General features: G+C 47.1%; 1 protein-coding gene across 4 annotated transcripts in view; it reads right to left on the reverse strand.

Moving 5' to 3' along the window:
* TTC7B (tetratricopeptide repeat domain 7B) overlaps nucleotides 1–20,947 on the reverse strand; it is a 56,957-nt gene that overhangs the window by 19,211 nt on the left and 16,799 nt on the right. For all 4 annotated transcript variants that reach the window (XM_044271209.1, XM_044271206.1, XM_044271205.1 and 1 more), the window contains exons 6-17: nucleotides 12,497–12,575; nucleotides 12,173–12,345; nucleotides 12,025–12,088; nucleotides 9,140–9,277; nucleotides 8,849–8,932; nucleotides 8,078–8,182; nucleotides 7,833–7,950; nucleotides 5,523–5,580; nucleotides 4,770–4,842; nucleotides 3,491–3,651; nucleotides 1,649–1,765; nucleotides 1,470–1,567 (exon numbers count right to left, since the gene is read on the reverse strand). In XM_044271209.1, the coding sequence (XP_044127144.1) occupies nucleotides 1,470–1,567; nucleotides 1,649–1,765; nucleotides 3,491–3,651; nucleotides 4,770–4,842; nucleotides 5,523–5,580; nucleotides 7,833–7,950; nucleotides 8,078–8,182; nucleotides 8,849–8,932; nucleotides 9,140–9,277; nucleotides 12,025–12,088; nucleotides 12,173–12,345; nucleotides 12,497–12,575 (1,268 nt within the window). The remainder of the gene's footprint in view (nucleotides 1–1,469; nucleotides 1,568–1,648; nucleotides 1,766–3,490; nucleotides 3,652–4,769; nucleotides 4,843–5,522; nucleotides 5,581–7,832; nucleotides 7,951–8,077; nucleotides 8,183–8,848; nucleotides 8,933–9,139; nucleotides 9,278–12,024; nucleotides 12,089–12,172; nucleotides 12,346–12,496; nucleotides 12,576–20,947) is intronic.

A 20,947-nucleotide genomic window follows, 5' to 3' on the forward strand; every position in this document is an offset into this window, starting at 1 on the left:
TGTCCTGTAGATGGAGCGGAGGTGATGGGGGAGGGGACGCAGGGAAATACTGCAAAAATCTAGAGTCTGACATGAGAAGAAATGGACAGTACAAGAGGCAGTGGGGGAGGGGGTTACACAAGGGCGGTGGTCCTGCTGGAGGGGATATGGAATAAGTTGGACTGAGTTTTTGATTAAAGGGCCGGTGTCTAGTTTTAAGAAAACAAAGCTTAAAGGGGTTGTTCGCCTTAATGACCTTTCATCTAGACCCCACAGCATAGCTGCACCGGAGGAGGGTAATCATCATACTTACCTGATCCCGACCACTGGGCTCCGCCTCCATCGCTGCAGGTTTGAAGCAGGTCACGTGATCACTGCAGCCAATGACGCCAAAGCAGTGACACATTGGAGACACGTCATTGGCTGCAGCAGTCACATGACTCTCGTCAAACCGGATGTCGATGCAGGTAAGCACGATTACCCCCACGGGTCTGGCTAAAGCTGTATGAAAAGTCATAAAAGGTGGACAACCCCTTTAATCAGTGCATAATGGAAAGTTCTGTACTTTTATTTCAAGAACTCTGTTTTCTGTCATGGAAACAATCTTACTTACACCCAGAGGCTGACAATTAAATTCTGCTCGCAGCTGAGGGATTGTTACCATTGCATCTGTCCAGACAATACTCTAAGGTTAATAGTCCCTGGGACAATACATGTCATCTGCACTGACACACTGTGACAAACACGACAGGAGAGAGATTTGTGCTACAGATGTGACAAGCCCATCAGCTGCGCATAAGCAGAACTAGGTCAGGAAAGGTTTTCAGCCTTTGAATGTAAACACAGAGCAGAATTCACTGACAGCAAGCAGAGATCTTGAAAATAGCGATGAATCAAACCACAAATGGTAAAAACTTTTCTGTCTTTTTTTTTATTTTTTATATAAAACAAGAGCCATCATATATATTCCTCGCCACCTGCTGGGGTACACTGTATCAGATCAATGTATTGTTCCCAATATCGGGCAACAGCACAGAGTATTTCAGCAAAGGAGTGTGACAGAGACAATGGAGAAAAGACTGGAGTGTGGCAAAGGTCACAGAGGAATCTAAGTATGTGAAAGGGTTAAGTGTTTTCCACATCGAGATTATCACACCCTAAGCCATAAAATAATGGGGAGTCTGCAGAGCATTTCACCCAAGGAGATTGAGCTGCAGATGTGGAAGCTACTGTAAATCCCTGCCACACCCTCTAGGGCAGTGTTTCCCAACCAGTGTGCCTCCAGCTGTTGCAAAACTACAACTCCCAGCATGCCCGCACAGCCAAAGGCTGTCCAGGCATGCTGGGAGTAGTAGTTTTGCAACAGCTGGAGGCACACTAGTTGGGAAACACTGCTCTAGGGAACCTACGAGCTGCCCCACACCAGCACAGAGGAGAGGTCACAGGAGTTACCGGCATGGAGGTGGCAATGGACGGGCCTGGGGCCTCACCTGTCTCTGGGTCACTGAAGTCCGGAAGGGTGATGGTGTTCAGCTGCCGCCGGTCGGCGATGGCTCGGTCCAGTAAACTGCTGCCACGTCCGGAGTCACTGCAGGAGACGATACTCGTCACTTGTACTGCAATAGGTACAGGGCCCTCGGTGGGCCCCATTATCACTGGAGACACTTACCTGGGATTAGTGAGGTTGTAGCAGGATTTCCAGATCTGCAGCATATGCTTACAGGACAGGAGCGCCTCATCCGGCCCCCGGCACAGGTACTCCAGCTTCGCCTTGGTAAATAACAATCTAAGAAAGATAAGACAACATGGGGTTAACACTGTATGATTAATATAGGATCCATTCACTGGCACCAAAAGGAGACAGGACCAGAGAGGTCAGATGTGAGTGCAGCTCTGGAGTATAATAATACGTATAGTGCAAGATGTAACTCAGGATCAGTACAGGATAAATAATGTATGTACACAGTGACTGCACCAGCAGAATAGTGAGTGCAGCTCTGGAGTATAACACAGGATGTAACTCGGGATCAGTACAGGATAAGTAATGTATGTACACAGTGACTGCACCAGCAGAATGGTGAGTGCAGCTCTGAAGTATAATACGGGATAAGTAATGTCATGCTATCCTTCTGCCTTATTACACAGTGATGTACCAGCTCATACATAGCTAGATTTGCTATTCATTGGTCCAGGAATGATTAATAACAACCCTGTAGGTACTGAAATGGCAGCCATGTTAGTTGCCACCCAGCTTTACCAGGAAAAGATACAACCAAGAATAGACTACACATTGTGGCACAATAGGACGAGTCACAACGTTCAATAATACAGGGTGAAGCAGACGTCTGGACACATCCTTTTAACTGGTGTAATTGGTAGAAAATCTACTTCCAAAGTATTAGGCTCCTTTCACACCTGCGTTCAGGTGTCCGCTCGTGAGCTCCGTTTGAAGGGGCTCACAAGCGGCCCTGAACGCAGCCGTCTGGCCCTAATGCATTCTCAGTGGAGGCGGATCCACTGAGAATGCATCCGCCTGCCAGCGCTCAGCCTCCGCTCCGCTCAGTGAGCGGACACCTGAACGCTGCAAGCAGCGTTCGGGTGTCCGCCTGGCCGTGCGGAGGCGAGCGGATCCGTTCCGACTTACAATGTAAGTCAATGGGGACGGATCCGCTTGAAGATGACACCATATGGCTCAATCTTCAAGCGTATCCGTCCCCCATTGACTTTCAATGTAAAGTCGGAACGGATCCGCTCAGGCTACTTTCACACTTAGAAAATTTTTCTAAGTTCTAATGCAGACGGATCCGTTCTGAACGGAGCCACCGTCTGCATTAATATGAGCGGATCCGTTCAGAACGGATCCGATTGAACGCAGGTGTGAAAGTAGCCTTAATTGGGAGGCAGGCTGTGTTTTCGGACGCCATTTTGAAATTTGCTATACTGAATTCAGCTCAGGTTTTTCCAGTGGGAAGGAGGCCATGTCTTGGCTAGAATTCGCACAGACCTCTGGATTTGGCGCTGGGTTTCAGCATAAGCTAATGAAATGGATGTGTTATCGGCAGATACGAGCGCCGTCATCCCAGATGGCGGATAAGGTCCGGCGTGTGCGTTACCTGTGCCCCGGTCTCAGGTTACAATATTCTGTCAGATGGGGCATTGTGATGATTTCCAGCGCTTACAGCGAAGCTGTTGGTTAATATTCATTATTTAAAGGGCCGGTCTCAGGTAACATAAGTGTATTGATGCCAGGAGGGTGACTCCGAGATAACCGCGATAGAAAGAACGAAAGCAGGGAATGAATATTTCATCGAGAAACACAACTCTGCCGCGACAGGTGGTCAGGAGGAAGTGCGGGGGTCGGAGCTCTGGGATTAGACGGATCCTGCAGCGATGATGATGCTGCTGAAGTTATGGAGAAATTGATGGATTTTATGTTTTTAGGCTAATCTACTCTTAAATATCCTGGACTTTCACAGTAACTACTCCCATCATTCATGGTTTTGCTACTTACATGAAGTTCTCGGGGTACTCGCTCAGCGCCATATCTATGATATTTAGCGCATCGTGGTAGTGTTTCTGAGCGGAGAGCAGCAGCGCCAACAAGTGGAGGGAGTTGGAGTCGTCACCCTGGAGCTGGAGAGCTTGGCGAACATAACCCAGAGCTTCTGGGATCTAGAACAAGATTCAGAATCAGAGAATTAAGATGACCGCACCATACAAATGTGTCTAAGGTCTGTCAAAATGGACAATTTCAACCAAAATGAGATTTCAAGGGGATGTCTGCTTCACGCCTAAATTTCAAAAATGTTATACACTGACATGTAATGGCATAAAAACCTGCTACATCACCACCCCTTTAATGACAATCATTTTAAAAATATTAATGACACACTGTCGTCTGGAAAGAAGTCGGCCATTTTAAATTCCCCTGATGATGTGAACCTAACCTAATAGAGAAAATGTACTGGAGAACATAAGCCAGTAACTTCACTGAGAATGCAGCCTATCCATTCACTAGAGATCAGCGGTGACATCACAGAGAATGCAGCCTATCCATTCACTAGAGATCAGCGGGGACATCACTGAGAATGCAGCCTATCCATTCACTAGAGATCAGCGGTGACATCACTGAGAATGCAGCCTATCCATTCACTAGAGATCAGCGGTGACATCACTGAGAATGCAGCCTATCCATTCACTAGAGATCAGCGGTGACATCACTGAGAATGCAGCCTATCCATTCACTAGAGAGCAGCGGTGACATCACTGAGAATGCAGCCTATCCATTCAGTAGAGAGCAGCGGTGACATCACTGAGAATGCCGCCTATCCATTAACTAGAGATCAGCGGTGACATCGTTACCAGTTAAAGTATAATGCACAGAATAAGAGCACTTTTCTTCACAGCAAGTAACTGGCTACATTAACCCTTCGCTCCGCACCTGTTGATAACACAATCTGGCGGGAGGATCCGGGGAGCTCGGCTGTTAAGCCTTAAACAAGCAGTCGGCATTTCTTGACTATTCAAGTTATGCAAAGCATCTAGTAGGAGCTTCACACATGAAATATGCAAAGCGGCACCATGAAGGAAGCACAGATTGATCACTCAGACCCAACACTCCAGCGCTGCTGACCCCAATACATATAATTAACCTAAAGTTCTGCAAAAACAGGACTGATGGCAGCACAGTCGTTACATGGAACCATCAGTGGGCACCTCAATAGGTCCACCCCCAGCTACTGCGCACCCACAAGGGCGGACTATACCTTCATACGTGATACATCACTCACCTGTCGGGAGATCGACAGCTGCAGGGCCAAGTAAAAGGCGGCTTGATGGTCGGTAGGTGACAGGCTGTGAGCCCTGTGTGACAGAACCAGTCAGTTAGTGCAAAACTAAACCTCTAATAGTGTGCAGACAAACTAATCTACTACATGTTGGGAGTTGTAGTTCTGCGACAGCTTGATTAAGCGTTATAGGGATATTCCTATCACAGTCAATAGGGGTATATCACTAGTACAGTATATGCCCCCATTGTCTAATAGGTGTGGGTCCAACCTCTGGGACCCGCACCTACGCCGAGAACGGAGCAGGGAAGAGCGGTGGCTGGAGGACCCCGGGTTCCGGCCACCGCCAATCGTTCTACCCATACAAGTGAACGGGAGTGCACCGCGCTTGCCCGGCCACCGCTCTCATTCATTTCCGTGGGGCCGACTGAAATAGTCGAGTCAGCGCTCGGCTATTTACGGTGGCCCCATAGAAATGAATGGAGAGCAGCTGCGCATGTGCAGTGTGTCCTCCACAACCTTTCCCAGCTCCGTTCTCGGTGTAGGTGCGGGTCCCAGAAACGCTCCTATTGTCTGTGATGGGAAATTCTACCTGTTACCAGTGATATCGGCCACAATTCCAGCAGTTGTTGCAATAATTGTGGTATATGCAATTCTCCAGCAAGCAAATACAGGGTAGCAAGCCCCAGAATCGAGGAGGATGCACATGGACATATCATGGAGGAGGAAGCTGAGAAGGGATGTCACCGCACTCACCTCTGAAAGGCCAGTAGAGCTTTCCTCTGCAAATCTTCCTGCACGCCGCGCAGCGACGCTACAAGACAAAGAAAGTGACGTTAGCCACCAGACCCCACAGCTTGAGTCGCTCAGAATTTCAGGATGGGGATTTCAGATTACCCCAGACCCCAACAGACAATGCAACTAAGCAGAAGTCACGAGTCATAGCTTGTCCTAATGAAGACGAGGTGTAGTGTAAAGCATGGGGGAGGATTGAGCAGTAGCCTGAGCCTCTGATGTCACACACCCTCAGACTCCAACAGACAATGCAACTAAGCTGAAGTCACTGCTAGGGACGGAGCAGCAGCCTGAGCCAAAAGGAGGATTTCAGACTGCAAATGACTAAGGGGGAGATTTTGAAACCTCCTGCACTGCCGGGGATGTACCTCTTATGACGAGGCGCAGGCCTCATTGTAAATTAGGTGCACCCTCCTTCAGTCTGAAAGGCAGAATAAAAACTCTGAGCTGCAGTAGATTTCGGTCTTCATTTGTGCCTAAAAACTAGTGGGCCCTCGGGCTCTGCTCACTCCCTGTCCTTTTTGCAGAAAGTAGTGAGGGGTAGAAACGCCTTCTGCGACAAAATGCATCGCAAGGGGTGTTGAAGAAGTTGCTAACACGAGTTGTGCAGGGAGATGATAAATCCTCCCTAAGTGACTGAGCTGGAGTCACTGATGGGCAGATAAGCATCAGCATGGGGTACTTCCCTAACATAGTGCCAGTTATCGGGGTACAGGTTACACCTGAGACTTCCATGTAATAAAGGTGAAACTCCAAAAATTTGAATATCGTGCAAAAGTCCATTTATTTCAGTAATGCAAATTACAAGGAATTGCATTTATGCTGCTTAAAATTAGAATTTTGTGAAAAGGTTCAATATTCTAGGCTCAAAGTGTCACACTCTGGTCAGCGAATTAATCCATACCCCCTGAGCAAAGGGGACCTCAAAATTGAGACTTTGGGGTTTCATAAGCTGTAAGGCCTCTTTCACACTTACGTTGTCCGGATCCGTCGTGTACTCCATTTGCCGGAATTACACGCCGGATCCGGAAAAACGCAAGTGAACTGAAAGCATTTGAAGACGAATCCGTCTTCAAAATGCGTTCAGTGTTACTATGGCAGCCAGGACGCTATTAAAGTCCTGGTTGCCATAGTGGGAGCGGGGAGCGGGGGAGCGGTATGCTCACTCTGGAGCGCCCCGGGAGCCGCACGGACGGTAAGTATGCTGCTCCCCCGCTCCCCACTACACTTTACCATGGCTGCCAGGACTTTAGCGTCCCGGCAGCCATGGCAACCATTCAGAAAAAGCTAAACGACGTTTAGCTTAAGGCCGGATCCGGATTAATGCCTTTCAATGGGCATTAATTCCGGATCCGGCCTTGCGGCAAGTCTTCAGGATTTTTGGCCGGAGCAAAAGGCGCAGCATGCTGCGGTATTTTCTCCGGCCAAAAAACGTTTGGGTCCGGAACTGAAGACATCCTGATGCATCCTGAACGAATTTCTCTCCATTCAGAATGCATTAGGATAAAACTGATCAGGATTCTTCCGGCATAGAGCCCCGACGACGGAACTCTATGCCGGAAGACAATAACGCAGGTGTGAAAGAGCCCTAAGGCATAATCATCCAAATTATACCAAATAAAGGCTTGAAATATCACGCTTTGCCTGTAATGAGTCTTATGTATTAGTTTCACCTTTTAAGTTGCATTACTGAAATAAATGAACTTTGCCCGGTATTCTAATTTTTCGAGTTTCACCTGTATAAAAGATGGACACTCTTTGGGTCTATTTGCTTTTGCACTGCGGTCACGTCAGATTTGCCCCATGCCACCAGATTCTCTGTTAAGCCTCATTCACACGTCCGTGTCCATGGTTAAATCAGTGAAAAGGTGGTCAGTGATGCCTCCGTAAAGAGGTCTGTGATGGATCCGTGTGTCTTTTTTTTGCTGTCCGTGTGTCATCAGCGTTTTACTGACCCTGCACAGCTGAAAAATAATTTTTAAAGCATCTCTTCCTAATGATCCATGGAACATGGATCGCACTGTTGCATCCGTGGTTTTCACGGACCCATAGACTATAATGGGGGCGTGATGGATCCGTGAACACTGACAAACCAAAGCTTGCATCCATGCTAAAAAAAAACGGACCCACGGACCGCACTAAAAACACTGATGTGAAAACGAATGCGGACGTGTGCTGTCCGTGGAGAACATGTACAGAACACGTCCGTGGAACACCGACGTGTGAATGAGGCTCAAGTCTGCCCCACACACGTGTTCCTGTGATCCTCACCATCAGAGGCCTGTAAGCTGTATGCCAGTCCCAGCGCCAGGTAACCTTTGGCTTTGAATTCGGAGCTTTTATCTGCACAATCGACCACCATTTTGGCAAATCTTTCCGCTTCTTCCATCTACAAAAGGCAAACATAAATTCTCAGTTCCTGGACATGGCGTTGCCTGGTGTCTGCACGTACAGAAATCTGTAAGACCGTTCTCCTCCAGCGCAGGCGTCCCACCCTCCCTAGCAGACACCCTTACCCAGTGCAGAGAGCCCATGCACAGCTTGGCAGCGAGGAGGGGGATTGTGGCGTCCTCAGGCTTGAGGCGGATACATTCTTTTAAAACTTTCACGGCTCTGGCAGACTGAGAGAAAGACAGAAAATTATTGGGACAGACGGACATTCGGGGGAAGAATGGACACAAAGTGAAAGCAAAATTCCAATAGTCTGGAATTGAGGGGACATGTGCGTTATCAGGATACAGGAATTCCAGTAATGCAAAAAGCCACGGCCTGATCCAGCTGCTCTGACGTGGCATCAGTGGTCAGTGTGCTGCATGTGTGCTCACATTAGCCGAGCATGCATGTTAATCCCTACGGAGACAAGAGGCTGACGACGGCTAACGCAAGTCTGGCCGCCGTCTGTACGTATCCATCAGTGGTCTGCAAACTGTGTCTCTCCAGCCTTTGTAAAGCGTCAGTTCTTAGGGCTTGCTGGGACTTATAGTTTACACTAACAAGAATTGTATGGTAACCAGATACAGCGCCACGCTACGAGTGTGGCTGAGCCTGGTACTGCAGCTCACCCCATACGAATGAACTGGCTGATCCCAGGTACAGCCAAACTTGTGAAGGAGGTGCTGTGTCTGGACAAACAAGGCAGAAGCCATGGCATTCCTGCGACCACCGCAGCCACTTCATTCTAATTATCATGGGAGTAGTAGTCCAACCGATCCTAAAAGAGCCACTTTAAAGCCACAGACTGTATGTACTATATGAGTATACACCCCAGGAACAGCGGAGGACCTTACCTTCCCTGCAGCCATAAGGGAGAGGGCAAACTGGTACCAGAGGTGGAACTCTTCAAAGGCAAACTTCATAGCTCTTTCCAGGCACTGCCGGAAGAAGGGAGAACAGGTTAGATGCAGACGCTCCATAAGACGTCACTACAGAAAGAGAGAAGAGGTATATAGAGGAACTCCGCTGCCGGACGGACACCAAGGGAGAAAAATTAAGGGGGGGACTGCAGATGCAGGCTCCTTCTGTCCATAACCAGTGAGAAGTAATGGTCAGTGGTAGAGCGATCCCCTTGTGCCCTGTACCTCTGAGAGCATTTCATACTGTCCCCTCCGCCCCAGTGCTATGGTCAGCAGGTCGTACACCACCGAGGCGCTCTGCAGGCTGATAATCCGGTCGTTTTTATGTTCCGGGATCCGGCTCAGCACGGCATCCCTGTTGGCCTGAAATAAGATCGAACGAGATTCAGTCCTTTACGTCAAATACTTGTTTCTGAAAAAATGCAACATGGGCGCCATGGCAGCACCCACTGGGACCGTCACCCAGCTTTTCCAAATTCTTGAACTGCAAGCTGTTGAGTAATGCTATCACAGCTCCTTTACTCCTGTTTCGCTGGGTGACAACCCCAGTGGGAGCTGGAAGGTCGGCCATACTGGATGTTACTGGATGGCTGGACAGAATTGACTTGACAGAAGAAAAATTAGACGTTTTTTTTTTTTTTTTTGTAATACTATTGGCTTAACAGAGTCACATGACGAGGGACCGCCATAGAGGCTCCCCGTGCAGCGGCCGCAGATTTCTTCGAAGGTAAGGCCCGAGTGGAGTAGTTTTTACTCCTCTTTTACGCCTGTTTTTTTAGTAAATTTGCCAGAGACCAACAAGGCCCAATGGCGAGGACAATGTAAAGACGCCCGTGCCACAAAACGGGGTCTAGAGACTTTTTTTACTCTAAAAACTGCCTAGTGCCCATTGTAAATGAGTGTTTGAATTCATGTTTTAATTTGTCACCATTTACAAGATCTCTGCTTGTTGTCAGCAAACCAGACTTATTACGTCTTACAGCTGATAAGTTTGTTGCAATGAATCCATGCATGTAAGGCTACTTTCACACTCGCGTTTTGTGCTGATCCGTCATGGACGGATACGTTCAGATAATACAACCGTCTGCATCCGTTCAGAACGGATCCGTTTGTATTTTTTTTTTTAACATAGCCAGGACGGATCCGTCTTGAACAGCATTGAAAGTCAATGGGATCCGTTTTCTATTGTGCCAGATTGTGTCAGTGAAAACGGATCCGTCCCCATTGACTTACATTGTGTGCCAGGACGGATCCGTTTGGCTCAGTTTCATCAGACGGACACCAAAACGCTGCATGCAGCGTTTTGGTGTTCGCCTCCAAAGCGGAATGGAAACTGAACGGAGCCAAACTGATGCATTCTGAGCGGATTCTTTTCCATTCAGAATACAAACTGATCCGTTTTGGACCGCTTGTGAGAGCCCTGAACGGATCTCACAAACGGAAAGCCATAACGCCAGTGTGAAAGTAGCCTAAGAGCAATCAGCTCCCCACTGAGAACTGTCCACATTGCACCAAATCATCAGCTGAGGGACTAGGTCCAGGTGAGTTTTGTGCCTCTCATAAAAATGTTACCATTCAACGACAGCAAGCAGAAATCTTGAAAATGGTCAAGAATTACATAACTACTGCCATGAGAGAGTTGAAGAACATTTTTATTATGTAAGGATTAAGCATCATATTTACAGAGGACTGGACACCGGCCCTTTAATTAGTCACCTTAGGCACTCCAGCTGCTGTGAAACTACAACTCCCAGCATACACACTAGGGGCTCATTCACACAACCTACGAATGAGTCCGCAACCATTCTGCAAATTTTCTTTCAACGGGGCCGCAAAAGATGTGGACAGCACCGTAGTTGTGGCCCGCAAAAAAAATAGCACATGTCCTATTCCTGCGGCCAAGAATAGGCATTTTCTATCATAGTGACGGCCATATGCGGTCCGCAAATTGCAGAATGCACACGAACCGGTATCCGTGTTTTGCAGATCCACAATTTGCGAACCGCAAAACACTACGGTCGTGTGAATGCAGCCTTAGGGTACTTTCACACTTGCGTTTTTCTTTTCCGGCATAGAGTTCCGTCACAGGGGCTCTATACCGGAAAATAACTGATCAGGCATATCCCCATGCATTCTGAATGGAGAGTAATCCGTTCAGTTTGCATCAGGATGTCTTCAGTTCAGTCGTTTTGACTGATCAGGCAAAAGAGAAAACCGTAGCATGCTACGGTTTTATCTCCGGCGAAAAAAACTGAAGACTTGCCTGAATGCCGGATCCGGCATTTTTTTCCATAGGAATGTATTAGTGCCGGATCCGGCATTCAAAATACCGGAATGCCGGATCCGTCATTCCGGTCTGCGCATGTGCAGACCTTTAAAAATGAGAAAAAAAAAAAAAACTGATCCGTTTTGCCTGATGACATCGGAAAAACGGATCCGGTATTGCAATGCATTTTTCTGACTGATCAGGCATTTTTCTGACTGATCAGGATCCTGATCAGTCAGAAAAATGCCTGATCAGTCAGAAAAAATGACATCCGTTTGCATACAGTTTGCCTGATCAGGCAGTCAGTTCAGGCAACTGAACTGCCTGCCGGAATCAAACAACGCAAGTGTGAAAGTACCCTTAGTCAGCTGTTCTCGTAACTCCCATAGAAGTGAAAGGAGGATTCTGGGAGTTGTAGTTTAAGAACAGCTGGAGTGCCGGAGGTTGCTGATCTGTGCATTACGGAGTTGCAATACGAGCGTTTGTCCAATAAAAACCTCGGATAAAGCTTTGCTCACCTTGCAGCGTGCTCAATTAGGGCGGGTTCGCACCCTTGCGTTATAACGGAATATTAGGGAATTCCCGTACGGAATACAAAACGGAAGCCTATAAGAGACATTCCGTTTTGATCTGTTATAATAGAAGTCTATGGGCGAGCATATCGGACCCGTCTGGTGTCCGTTATGCTGGATGGAAAACAAAGTCCTGTCGGCAGGATTGTTAACCCACACTTAGTAACCTGCCCGCAGCAACCAATCAGATGGCAGGGATCTGATCATTATGGGTAGGTGTATACCCCTATGGTCAGTCTCCTATAGTGCATGAGTGTAAGCGGGGCCCTTACCATGGACTCGCTGATCAGCAGCAGTAGCAGCGCCTCTTCTGTGTTCTCTTGCGGACAGAAAATGCTATAAAATAAATATAAATGTCAAACCGTAGCCAAAAAAGGAAATCCAGAATGGTGTGCAGAACACCCGGATGGGAGTACTCACTTCTCTCCGGAGTAGACCCTCGGCCTCCGGCTTAATGCATAGCTTTTGGTGTTGACACCTTGTCGGAGCAGATCATTCAAGGGCGACTGGTTGGGGGGATCTTCCAGGGGGTTCCAGTAACTCTGCTCGCACATCCCGCGGAGCAGAATCTCAGCCAGCTGCCGGGCGATTGTCTGATACAGAAAATGCAAAACCAAATGAGAGAAGTCACTGGCCCTACCCCGGGCCGACGAGACATGTCGGCCATCTTCCTTGGTGTGGCTAGTATGCAGGACTCATGCACAGTGATGACACGGCCTTTAGTTTCAGGACTGCTGCACTCACCATCCGCAGGTTCTGGGTGGTGCGGGTCTCTACAGCTCTCAGGATCTCCCGGAATCGGCCTACTCCTCGGGTCAAGCTCCTGGATGAAGAAGAGACACCATTACCTCATTATGCGCCTGTTAGATCGTCAGCTCCGCAGGACGGGGCTGATCTGCAGCCGTGAGGATAAACCTGCTGCTCTACAAATCTATACGGGCAAATCCCTCTAATCCAGCATCACCGGGGACCAGATTATCAGATGCCGGATCACCGAAATTTCTAGATAAATTTGCTTCACTAAAGACTATTTTGTATTATTGCGCCGCAAAACAGAAGAATCCACGGGGCGCGAATACTTTTCATACGCACACATACGGTCTCCCGCCTGGAGGGATTCCCGATGTCGGCGCGGTTACATTTCTTGTCATCCGCTACAGATTTTAATTCTCCATCGTATATAAAGCGCTGAATCCGTTCTGTCCATTTACAGCCAATTTACATTTCTCGCCATCTACCTGGCAGAAAATTAACCTCTGTAAAGCAGAGACGGCGCGCCTCTGACGGCCAAGAGAGCAGACTGCCAGGGCGCTCATAGGGTTAACAGCGTCTCGCTCCTGAAGGCGCCGCTAATGAAGTAATAAAGTGCAATCCATCAAGGGCAGGAAGAGTTCCCGCGGGCGTGTCTGCAGCCTAACAAGCCGTCCATCTTATTACTGCAGCCTAAATACCAATCCATCGCTGTGGCGACCGCTGTATTGAAATTTTCACGGATCAGGAGGTGCGGTGGTCCGGCGGAGGACCTGCAGCGCGGCCTTATGGTTGGGCAGGGCGAGGAGTCGCCGCAAAGGCTAAAACTATCCAAGAAGCAAAGATCTCTGCTTGCTGTCAATGAATGAGGTCATCCCCATTTTGCTCACATAGCAAGCACAAGAGTAGCACACATCTCACTCCTGCCCTTGATTCCTGCTACTACCCGCGCTGATACACTGTCACGACCTAGAGGCTCTGCTCTCTCTGCAACTGCCGCTCCACCTCCACTTTGATTGACAGGACCAGCAGGTCATCACGCCTGACCCTGTCCATCAAAGTGCAGAGAGAGTCAGGCAGGTTCATAGGTACAGATGCCCTTGAGGTACATCATACCCCATGAGGCTACTGGGCCATGTTCGCAGGTTGCAGTCATGGAGGCGCACCAAAAATCTCAAGCAAAATGCTGCATACAAGCACTTCTCGCCATTCAGTCTGGGGTGGAGCATTATATTCATACATCAGTGACTGGCAGCGGGTACAAGCCTGGGCTCATCGGTTTGGCGGCACTTGCCGGTGTCCCTCTGCTGTAACGCTGTCTCCGTGGTGCGCAGCGACGTACTAATCCTTCTAATTAATTCTGTGTAGTGAGCTGGCATCAGGACAGGTCCGGCTGCTACAGACCTGTCAGCGGAGCGCGCTGGAGGCTACATCAAGATGTCAGCGGAGCCGGCCGAGCAGGACTTGGCTGCTGCTCAAGGGTGTTTGTTTTGTACTTAGACAACCATCCGCGCCCGGCTTTTATAGAAGGTAATTGATCGGATTTCATCCTTTAAATACCCCCCATAGAGCAATTATAAGGGGGGGGGGGGGGGCAGAGCGATATTACATCACCTGGCATTCTCCTCCCACTATGTGAGCCACAGTTCTATAACCTCCCACAAGATAAGTGCACTCATCTCCTGAAATACTCTGTACTACTGGGATCCTGGTCCGTCCACTGGGTAACATACACATGATCAGCACACTACTCTCCTGAAATACTCTGTGCTGCTGTGTAAGGCCTCATGCACACGACGTTTTTTTTTTTTAAGGTCCGCAAAAACGGGGTCCGTGATCCGTGACCGTTTTTTCGTCCGTGGGTCTTCCTTGTTTTTTGAAGGATCCACGGACATGAAAATTGAAAAAAATATCTAAGTCAAGTTTGCCATTGAAATGATAGGAAAAAACGGACACGGATCACGGACGCGGATGACAATCTTGTGTGCATCCGTGATATTTCACGGACCCATTGACTTGAATGGGTCCGTGAACCGTTGGCCGTGAAAAAAATAGGACAGGTCGTATTTTTTTCACGGCCAGGAAACACGGATGCGGCTGCCAAACGGTGCATTTTCCGATTTTTCCACGGACCCATTGAAAGTCAATGGGTCCGCGAAAAAAAAAATGGAAAACGGCACAACGGCCACGGATGCACACAACGGTCGTGTGCATGAGGCCTAACTCTCAGCATGTGAACTCCACATACAACAGTATCCTCCTCTCCTGAAATACTCTGTGCGGCTGGGGGAGTATGTCCATTCCACTATGTAATGCTCAGCCTGCGACCTATACATACAAAATCACACTCTTTAAATACTCTGTGCAGCTGGGTGCCATTCTCCTACCACTATGTAGCCTTCAGCCTATGATCGCATATACCAAAGCACTCTCCTCTCCTGAAATACTCTGTGCTGCTCGGCAGCTTGCTCCTTCCACCATGTAACCCTTAGCCTGTGATCTGCACATAGAACAGCACACTCCACTCCTGAAATACTCTGTGCTGCTGGGTGGCATGCTCCTTCCACTATCTAACCCTCAGTCTGTGTCCTCCCACAAGGGTTAGTACTCTCACCTCCTAAAATACTCTGTGCTGCTGGAGGTCCTGCACTTTCCAACATGCAACTCAGTCTGTGACCTCCAAGCTATCTAGCACTCTCCGCTCCTGAATTACTCTGTGCTGCTGTGGAACTTGCTCCATTCACTATGTAATTCCCAGTCTTGACATATCAGCTCACTTGTCTCCTGAAATACTCTGTGCTGCTAAAGGTGAACTCCTAGCTGTTACTATAATATTTATTATAGTAATAGGTCATAAAATTGGATTTAAAAAAACAGGAATGGCCCCCCTGGAGGGTGTTAGGTACTGTGCCGCCATCATACACCACGAGCACATTACCGCCCACAGATCAGCCTCGAACAGGCATTCACAGGTCGAATTAATAGGATTGAGACCCAGAATGAACCTATAATCTGGAGCGTCCACACAGTTATATAACCTGACGACCTGCGGGAATAATGGTTCCATACAGGAAACTGCATGAAAAGCAATCGCCTAATAGACTCTTACTATGGGAAATCTCCTTCTACATTGGGTGCGATCTTATAATAAGTCATAGGGGACACTGAAATGTGTCAGCTCACTGACATCTTCATTCCCTATAGGTAAGTATACAGACTAATAGAGGCACCCGGCCGACCGCTTAGTGGTGGAGGAATCCGCCAGGCGGTGTCCAGCCATAGGCCTCCATAGTGGAGGTCACCAAGAGTCCATGCCTGTCACCACGTAACGTTATTTATCAGCTAACCAGAATTTCTAGTAATAATCCGACTTATGCGAGGTCAAGGTCTAAACCTATGTTTCACAACCCCCCCCGCCCGTCCTTAGATGCCCCCCAATATGTAATAAATGATCTGCACCTGACCATAGAGCTATAATTCCTATACACAGGGGGCAGTATTATAGTAGTTATATTCTTGTACATAGGAGCAGTATTATAGTAGTTATATTCTTGTACATAGGAGGTAGTATTATAGTAGTTATATTATTGTACATAGGAGCAGTATTATAGTAGTTATATTCTTGTACATAGGAGCAGTATTATAGTAGTTATATTCTTGTACATAGGAGGTAGTATTATAGTAGTTATATTCTTGTACATAGGAGCAGTATTATAGTAGTTATATTCTTGTACATAGGAGCAGTATTATAGCAGGTATATCCTTGTACATAGGAGCAGTATTATAGTAGGTATATCCTTGTACATAGGAGCAGCATTATAGCAGTTATATTCTTGTACATAGGAGCAGTATTATAGTAGTTATATTCTTGTACATAGGAGGCTGTATTGTAGTAGTTATATTCTTGTACATAGGAGCAGTATTATAGTAGTTATATTCTTGTACATAGGAGCAGTATTATAGTAGTTATATTCTTGTACACAGGAGCAGTATTATAGTAGTTATATTCTTGTACATAGGAGCAGTATTATAGTAGTTATATTCTTGTACATAGGAGCAGTATTATAGTAGTTATATTCTTGTACATAGGAGCAGTATTATAGTAGTTATATTCTTGTACATAGGAGCAGTATTATAGTAGTTATATTCTTGTACATAGGAGCATTATTATAGTAGTTATATTCTTGTACATAGGAGGTAGTATTATAGTAGTTATATTCATGTACACAGGAGCAGTATTATAGTAGTTATATTCTTGTACATAGGAGCAGTATTATAGTAGTTATATTCTTGTACATAGGAGCAGTATTATAGTAGTTATATTCTTGTACATAGGAGCAGTATTATAGTAGTTATATTCTTGTACATAGGAGCAGTATTATAGTAGTTATATTCTTGTACATAGGAGCAGTATTATAGTAGTTATATTCTTGTACATAGGAGCAGTATTATAGTAGTTATATTCTTGTACATAGGAGCAGTATTATAGTAGTTATATTCTTGTACATAGGAGCAGTATTATAGTAGTTATATTCTTGTACATAGGAGGCAGTATTATAGTAGTTATATTCTTGTACATAGGAGGCAGTGTTATAGTAGTTACATTCTTCTACATAGGGGCAGTATTATAGTGCACTCAGGGGCATGAGAATATAAGATGTGTCCTGTCCTGTGGCATGATGGCAGGGGCGTGCAGAATGAAAGCTCAAGCTATTCAGTAAAGTCCATTTGACTCTTGATATCAGTAATGCTGGGAAGCGCAGTGACAGGAGGTCATCAGGATACTTGATGATGATTAACATAACGATAATGGTTTCCGACAAATCCAGATGATAACATCGAGTTTGCTGATGGCTTCTGGAAAAGGGAATCATTTATCTCGGCGTTTGCTGCAGCCTCTTCCAGCCCACCATTATTACGGGGTCAGTCCCTGCATTACACAATCTTGCAGCTGACAATGGCGCTGTGCTGTTAATGAGCGGGGCCTCTGCATGCCAACCAATCTCTCTGGACTCAATCACTGCGGCGCCCCCCTTTGCTTTCAGTAAAATTTTGCAGAAAAGATGTCCCATTTTGCAGAAAACATATTTTGGGATTTTCTATGGTTTTGCAGTTTTTCCAATGATTGAAAAACAAATGCACTCGGAAGTGGACACAAGAATCTCACAGGAACATGAGCACTCATCATACAAGATACCGTACATGATTGTGGAGGGTTTCAACCTGAAATGTCAGTCCTTACTGTAGTTCTGGCATTTCATTCATGAACCATGAGACTAAGCATGTCTAGCACTGCCTTTCCTGCGCAGGTTCTGCCATGGTTCCCTGCAGATCCTCTCAAGCTCTGTCAGGTTGGGTGGGGACGGTCGGTGGACAGCTATTTTCAGGTCTCTCCAAAGATGTTCCATTGGGTTCAACTCGGGTCTCTGGCTGCGTCACTAAGTTGTCGCTGCGTTCTCCTGGCTGTGCGCTTAGAGTCATTGTCTTGTTGGAAGGGGAACCTTCAGCCGAGTCTGAGGTGCAGAGCCGTGGATCAGGTTTTCATTAAATGGGTTATCCCACGATTAAAGGGGTTCTCCGGGCCTTTAATACTGATGTCCTATCCTCGGGATAGGTCATCAATATCAGATAGCAGGGGGTCAGCTGTATGAAGGGAAGGTGCCCCCGTGCCGTCTCCCTTCTCTGTTCCTGCCCGCTGCTGCTATGTCTATGGTAAGCAGGAAGAGAAGGGAGACGGCACGCGCGCACCTTCCCTTCATACAGCTGATCGTCAGGGGTGCCAGGTGTCTGACATTCATGACCTATCCTAAGTATAGGTCATCAATATTAAAAGCCCAGAGAATCCCTTTAATGTAAAAAAATGTAAATCAGACATCATATAGTACATGACAATCTCTAACAAAGCTAGAACCAGCCCTGTGCTTCACATGGATCCAGAGATCTCCCCATTCATTGCTCTGCTAGATTTCTATCAGGCTGGCAGCTCAAGGGGAGTGTCCTTTCTGCTGCAGCTCATGGGGAGTGTCCTTTCTGCAGTTCTCCCCTTATCACAGCCGTTAGAGGATGAAACTGAGCATGTGCGGCCATCTCAGTGAGCCGAGCCAAGAAAAAGAATAAACAGCAGGTGGCGCTATACAGATACATTTAATGAATTACTCAGTGGCTATACAAAATTTTGAATTACATGCAATTACAAAAGTAATCGGATCAAGGTGCTGGTTCGAAAACTGTAGAATATTTATCGTGGGACAATCCCTTTAAGAATATCTCTGCGCTTTGCTCCTTTCAGCTTTCCCTCATCTCTGACCAGTCTGCCAGTCCCCCATAGCATCATCCTGCCACCACGCTGCACTGTAGGGGTGGTAATTGGGCAGGTGATAAGCAGCACCGTGTATCCTCCAGACATGATGCTTAGCATTGAGGCCGAAATCTTGGTTTCATCAGACCAGAGAATCTTGTTTCTCACAGTCAGAGAGTCCTTTAGGTGCTTTTTTGCAAACTCAATGCAGCTTTCATGTGTCTTTTACTATAAAGGTAGAGGCTTCTTTCTGGCCATTGGTGACGTGCTATAGTGATAGCTGACCTTTCGGAAGTTTCTCCCATCTGCACACAGGGTCTTTGGCGCTCAGCCAGAGTGACCATTGGCTTCTTAGTCACCTCTCTCCCCAAGGCCATTCTCCCCCGATTACTTAGTTCGGAGGGGCGGCCAGCTCTAGGAAGAGTTCTGGTTGTTCCAAACCACCTTCCATGTAAGAATTAAAGGAGACCACTGTGCTCTTACGAACCTTCAGTGCAGCAGAAACGTTTTTGTCCCCTTCTTCAGATCTGTGCCTCCACACAATCCTGTCTCTGAGCTCTACAGGCAGGTCTTCCCTCCTCGTGGCTTGGTTTTTGCTGTGATAGGCATTGTCAGCTGTGCGATCTTCTATAGACAGGGCTGAGTCTTTCCCAATCCTTGTCCAATCACCTGCATTTACCACAGGTGACTCCAATCAAGGTGTAGAACCATCTCAGAGATGATCAAGAGAAATGGGCGGCCCCAGAGCTAAATGTCAACTGCCCTAGAAAAGGGTCCATGCAAAATTTTAGTTTTTCCCTTTCAATAAAATTGCAAACATCCCTAAAATACTGTTTTCACTTTATCATTATGGTTTGAGCGCAGAATGTTGGGAGCAACATAAAATGTGAGAAAAAGTGAAAGGGTCTGAAGACTTTCTGAATGCACTGTACCTGCTATGCAATAACACAGAGGTCAGGGGAGCAGCGTGGAGTCTATCTGCTGTGCCACGCTGCTCTGCCACCTCTGCAGGGTCTGCTGGACCTTACAGGATAAAGTGCCTGCATTTATAACAGAAGGGCAATTGAATCAGTGCACGCCGAGATGTCTGATCTTCATTACACTGCAGAAAGACGAGAGAACTTGGAGAATCGTGGATCGCAGCAAGAAATCTTAAAAGTCGTCCATTTCTGATAGGTCTAGTAATGGAAGCGGTGAGATTTCTAGGAGGAAGGCTAGAGCGACATGGTGACATTGCATCTAATGATTGTCAATGGCTCATGTTGGATATTTGGTTGCAGGCTTCAAGTCGCACACAATTCTGCTATCATAGACTGCAATGGTGGCCACGTGCAAATTGCTGGTGACTGATCTGTAATTTGGTTGGGTTCTTCTAATCAGCAAGTTGAACAGATGCTCCATGGCTGCATGAACTGTCTGGGACTTGCTGTCCTACAACACCCCTCTGCATAGCCCTCGCCTAAAAAGGTTAGAAACCAATACCATAGGATTTACCCGGCCTCACCGGATCGAGTGCCTCAGCTACGTTTGTACAATCTACCCATCGGACACCGAATCCTGGGACATCATGGTCAAGATGATAGACAACAGGGGCCCTCAGATCCTGAAAAGGTTGTGGTCGGTCTATATTCACATAATTAGGAGTTTGGGACACAGCGCTGGCCTCCTCCATTTCATGTGGGTAGGACCCTGATGCTCTCAGGAACAAGGTGAGGACCATAACCGTGGATTTCTTCACATCACAAGAACAGACTCCTCAAGAAAGTGAACGGTGCCAATAAACCTTATTGCACGCACCCATTTACTATATCACATGATATATACATTCAAAGCTTTACTATAGGACTATGGTAAGGGGGCATTGTAATAAAAAAAGGGGAACGGCCGAAATGGACACTTTTCTGGTATCCACCCCCCTCCATTAGCGATGTCAGTCTTGTGCTTGCTCTGGGGTTGCCATGGACAGGAAAAGAATCAGCCTGTTGATGCTGCCATGGAAACCCCAGACCAAGCATGATATTGACTGTAGGAGATCAGGAGGGGTATCAGTATCACAGACAGATCGGCAGGGAAGGAATAGACACGTAGAAGGGAATCAAATTGCTCAATTTCAAAACTTGGAGTAAGATCTTGACCCGGACATGTCG

Source organism: Bufo gargarizans, chromosome 11 (genome assembly GCF_014858855.1).
Source record: "Bufo gargarizans isolate SCDJY-AF-19 chromosome 11, ASM1485885v1, whole genome shotgun sequence".
Taxonomy (NCBI): Eukaryota; Metazoa; Chordata; class Amphibia; order Anura; family Bufonidae; genus Bufo; species Bufo gargarizans.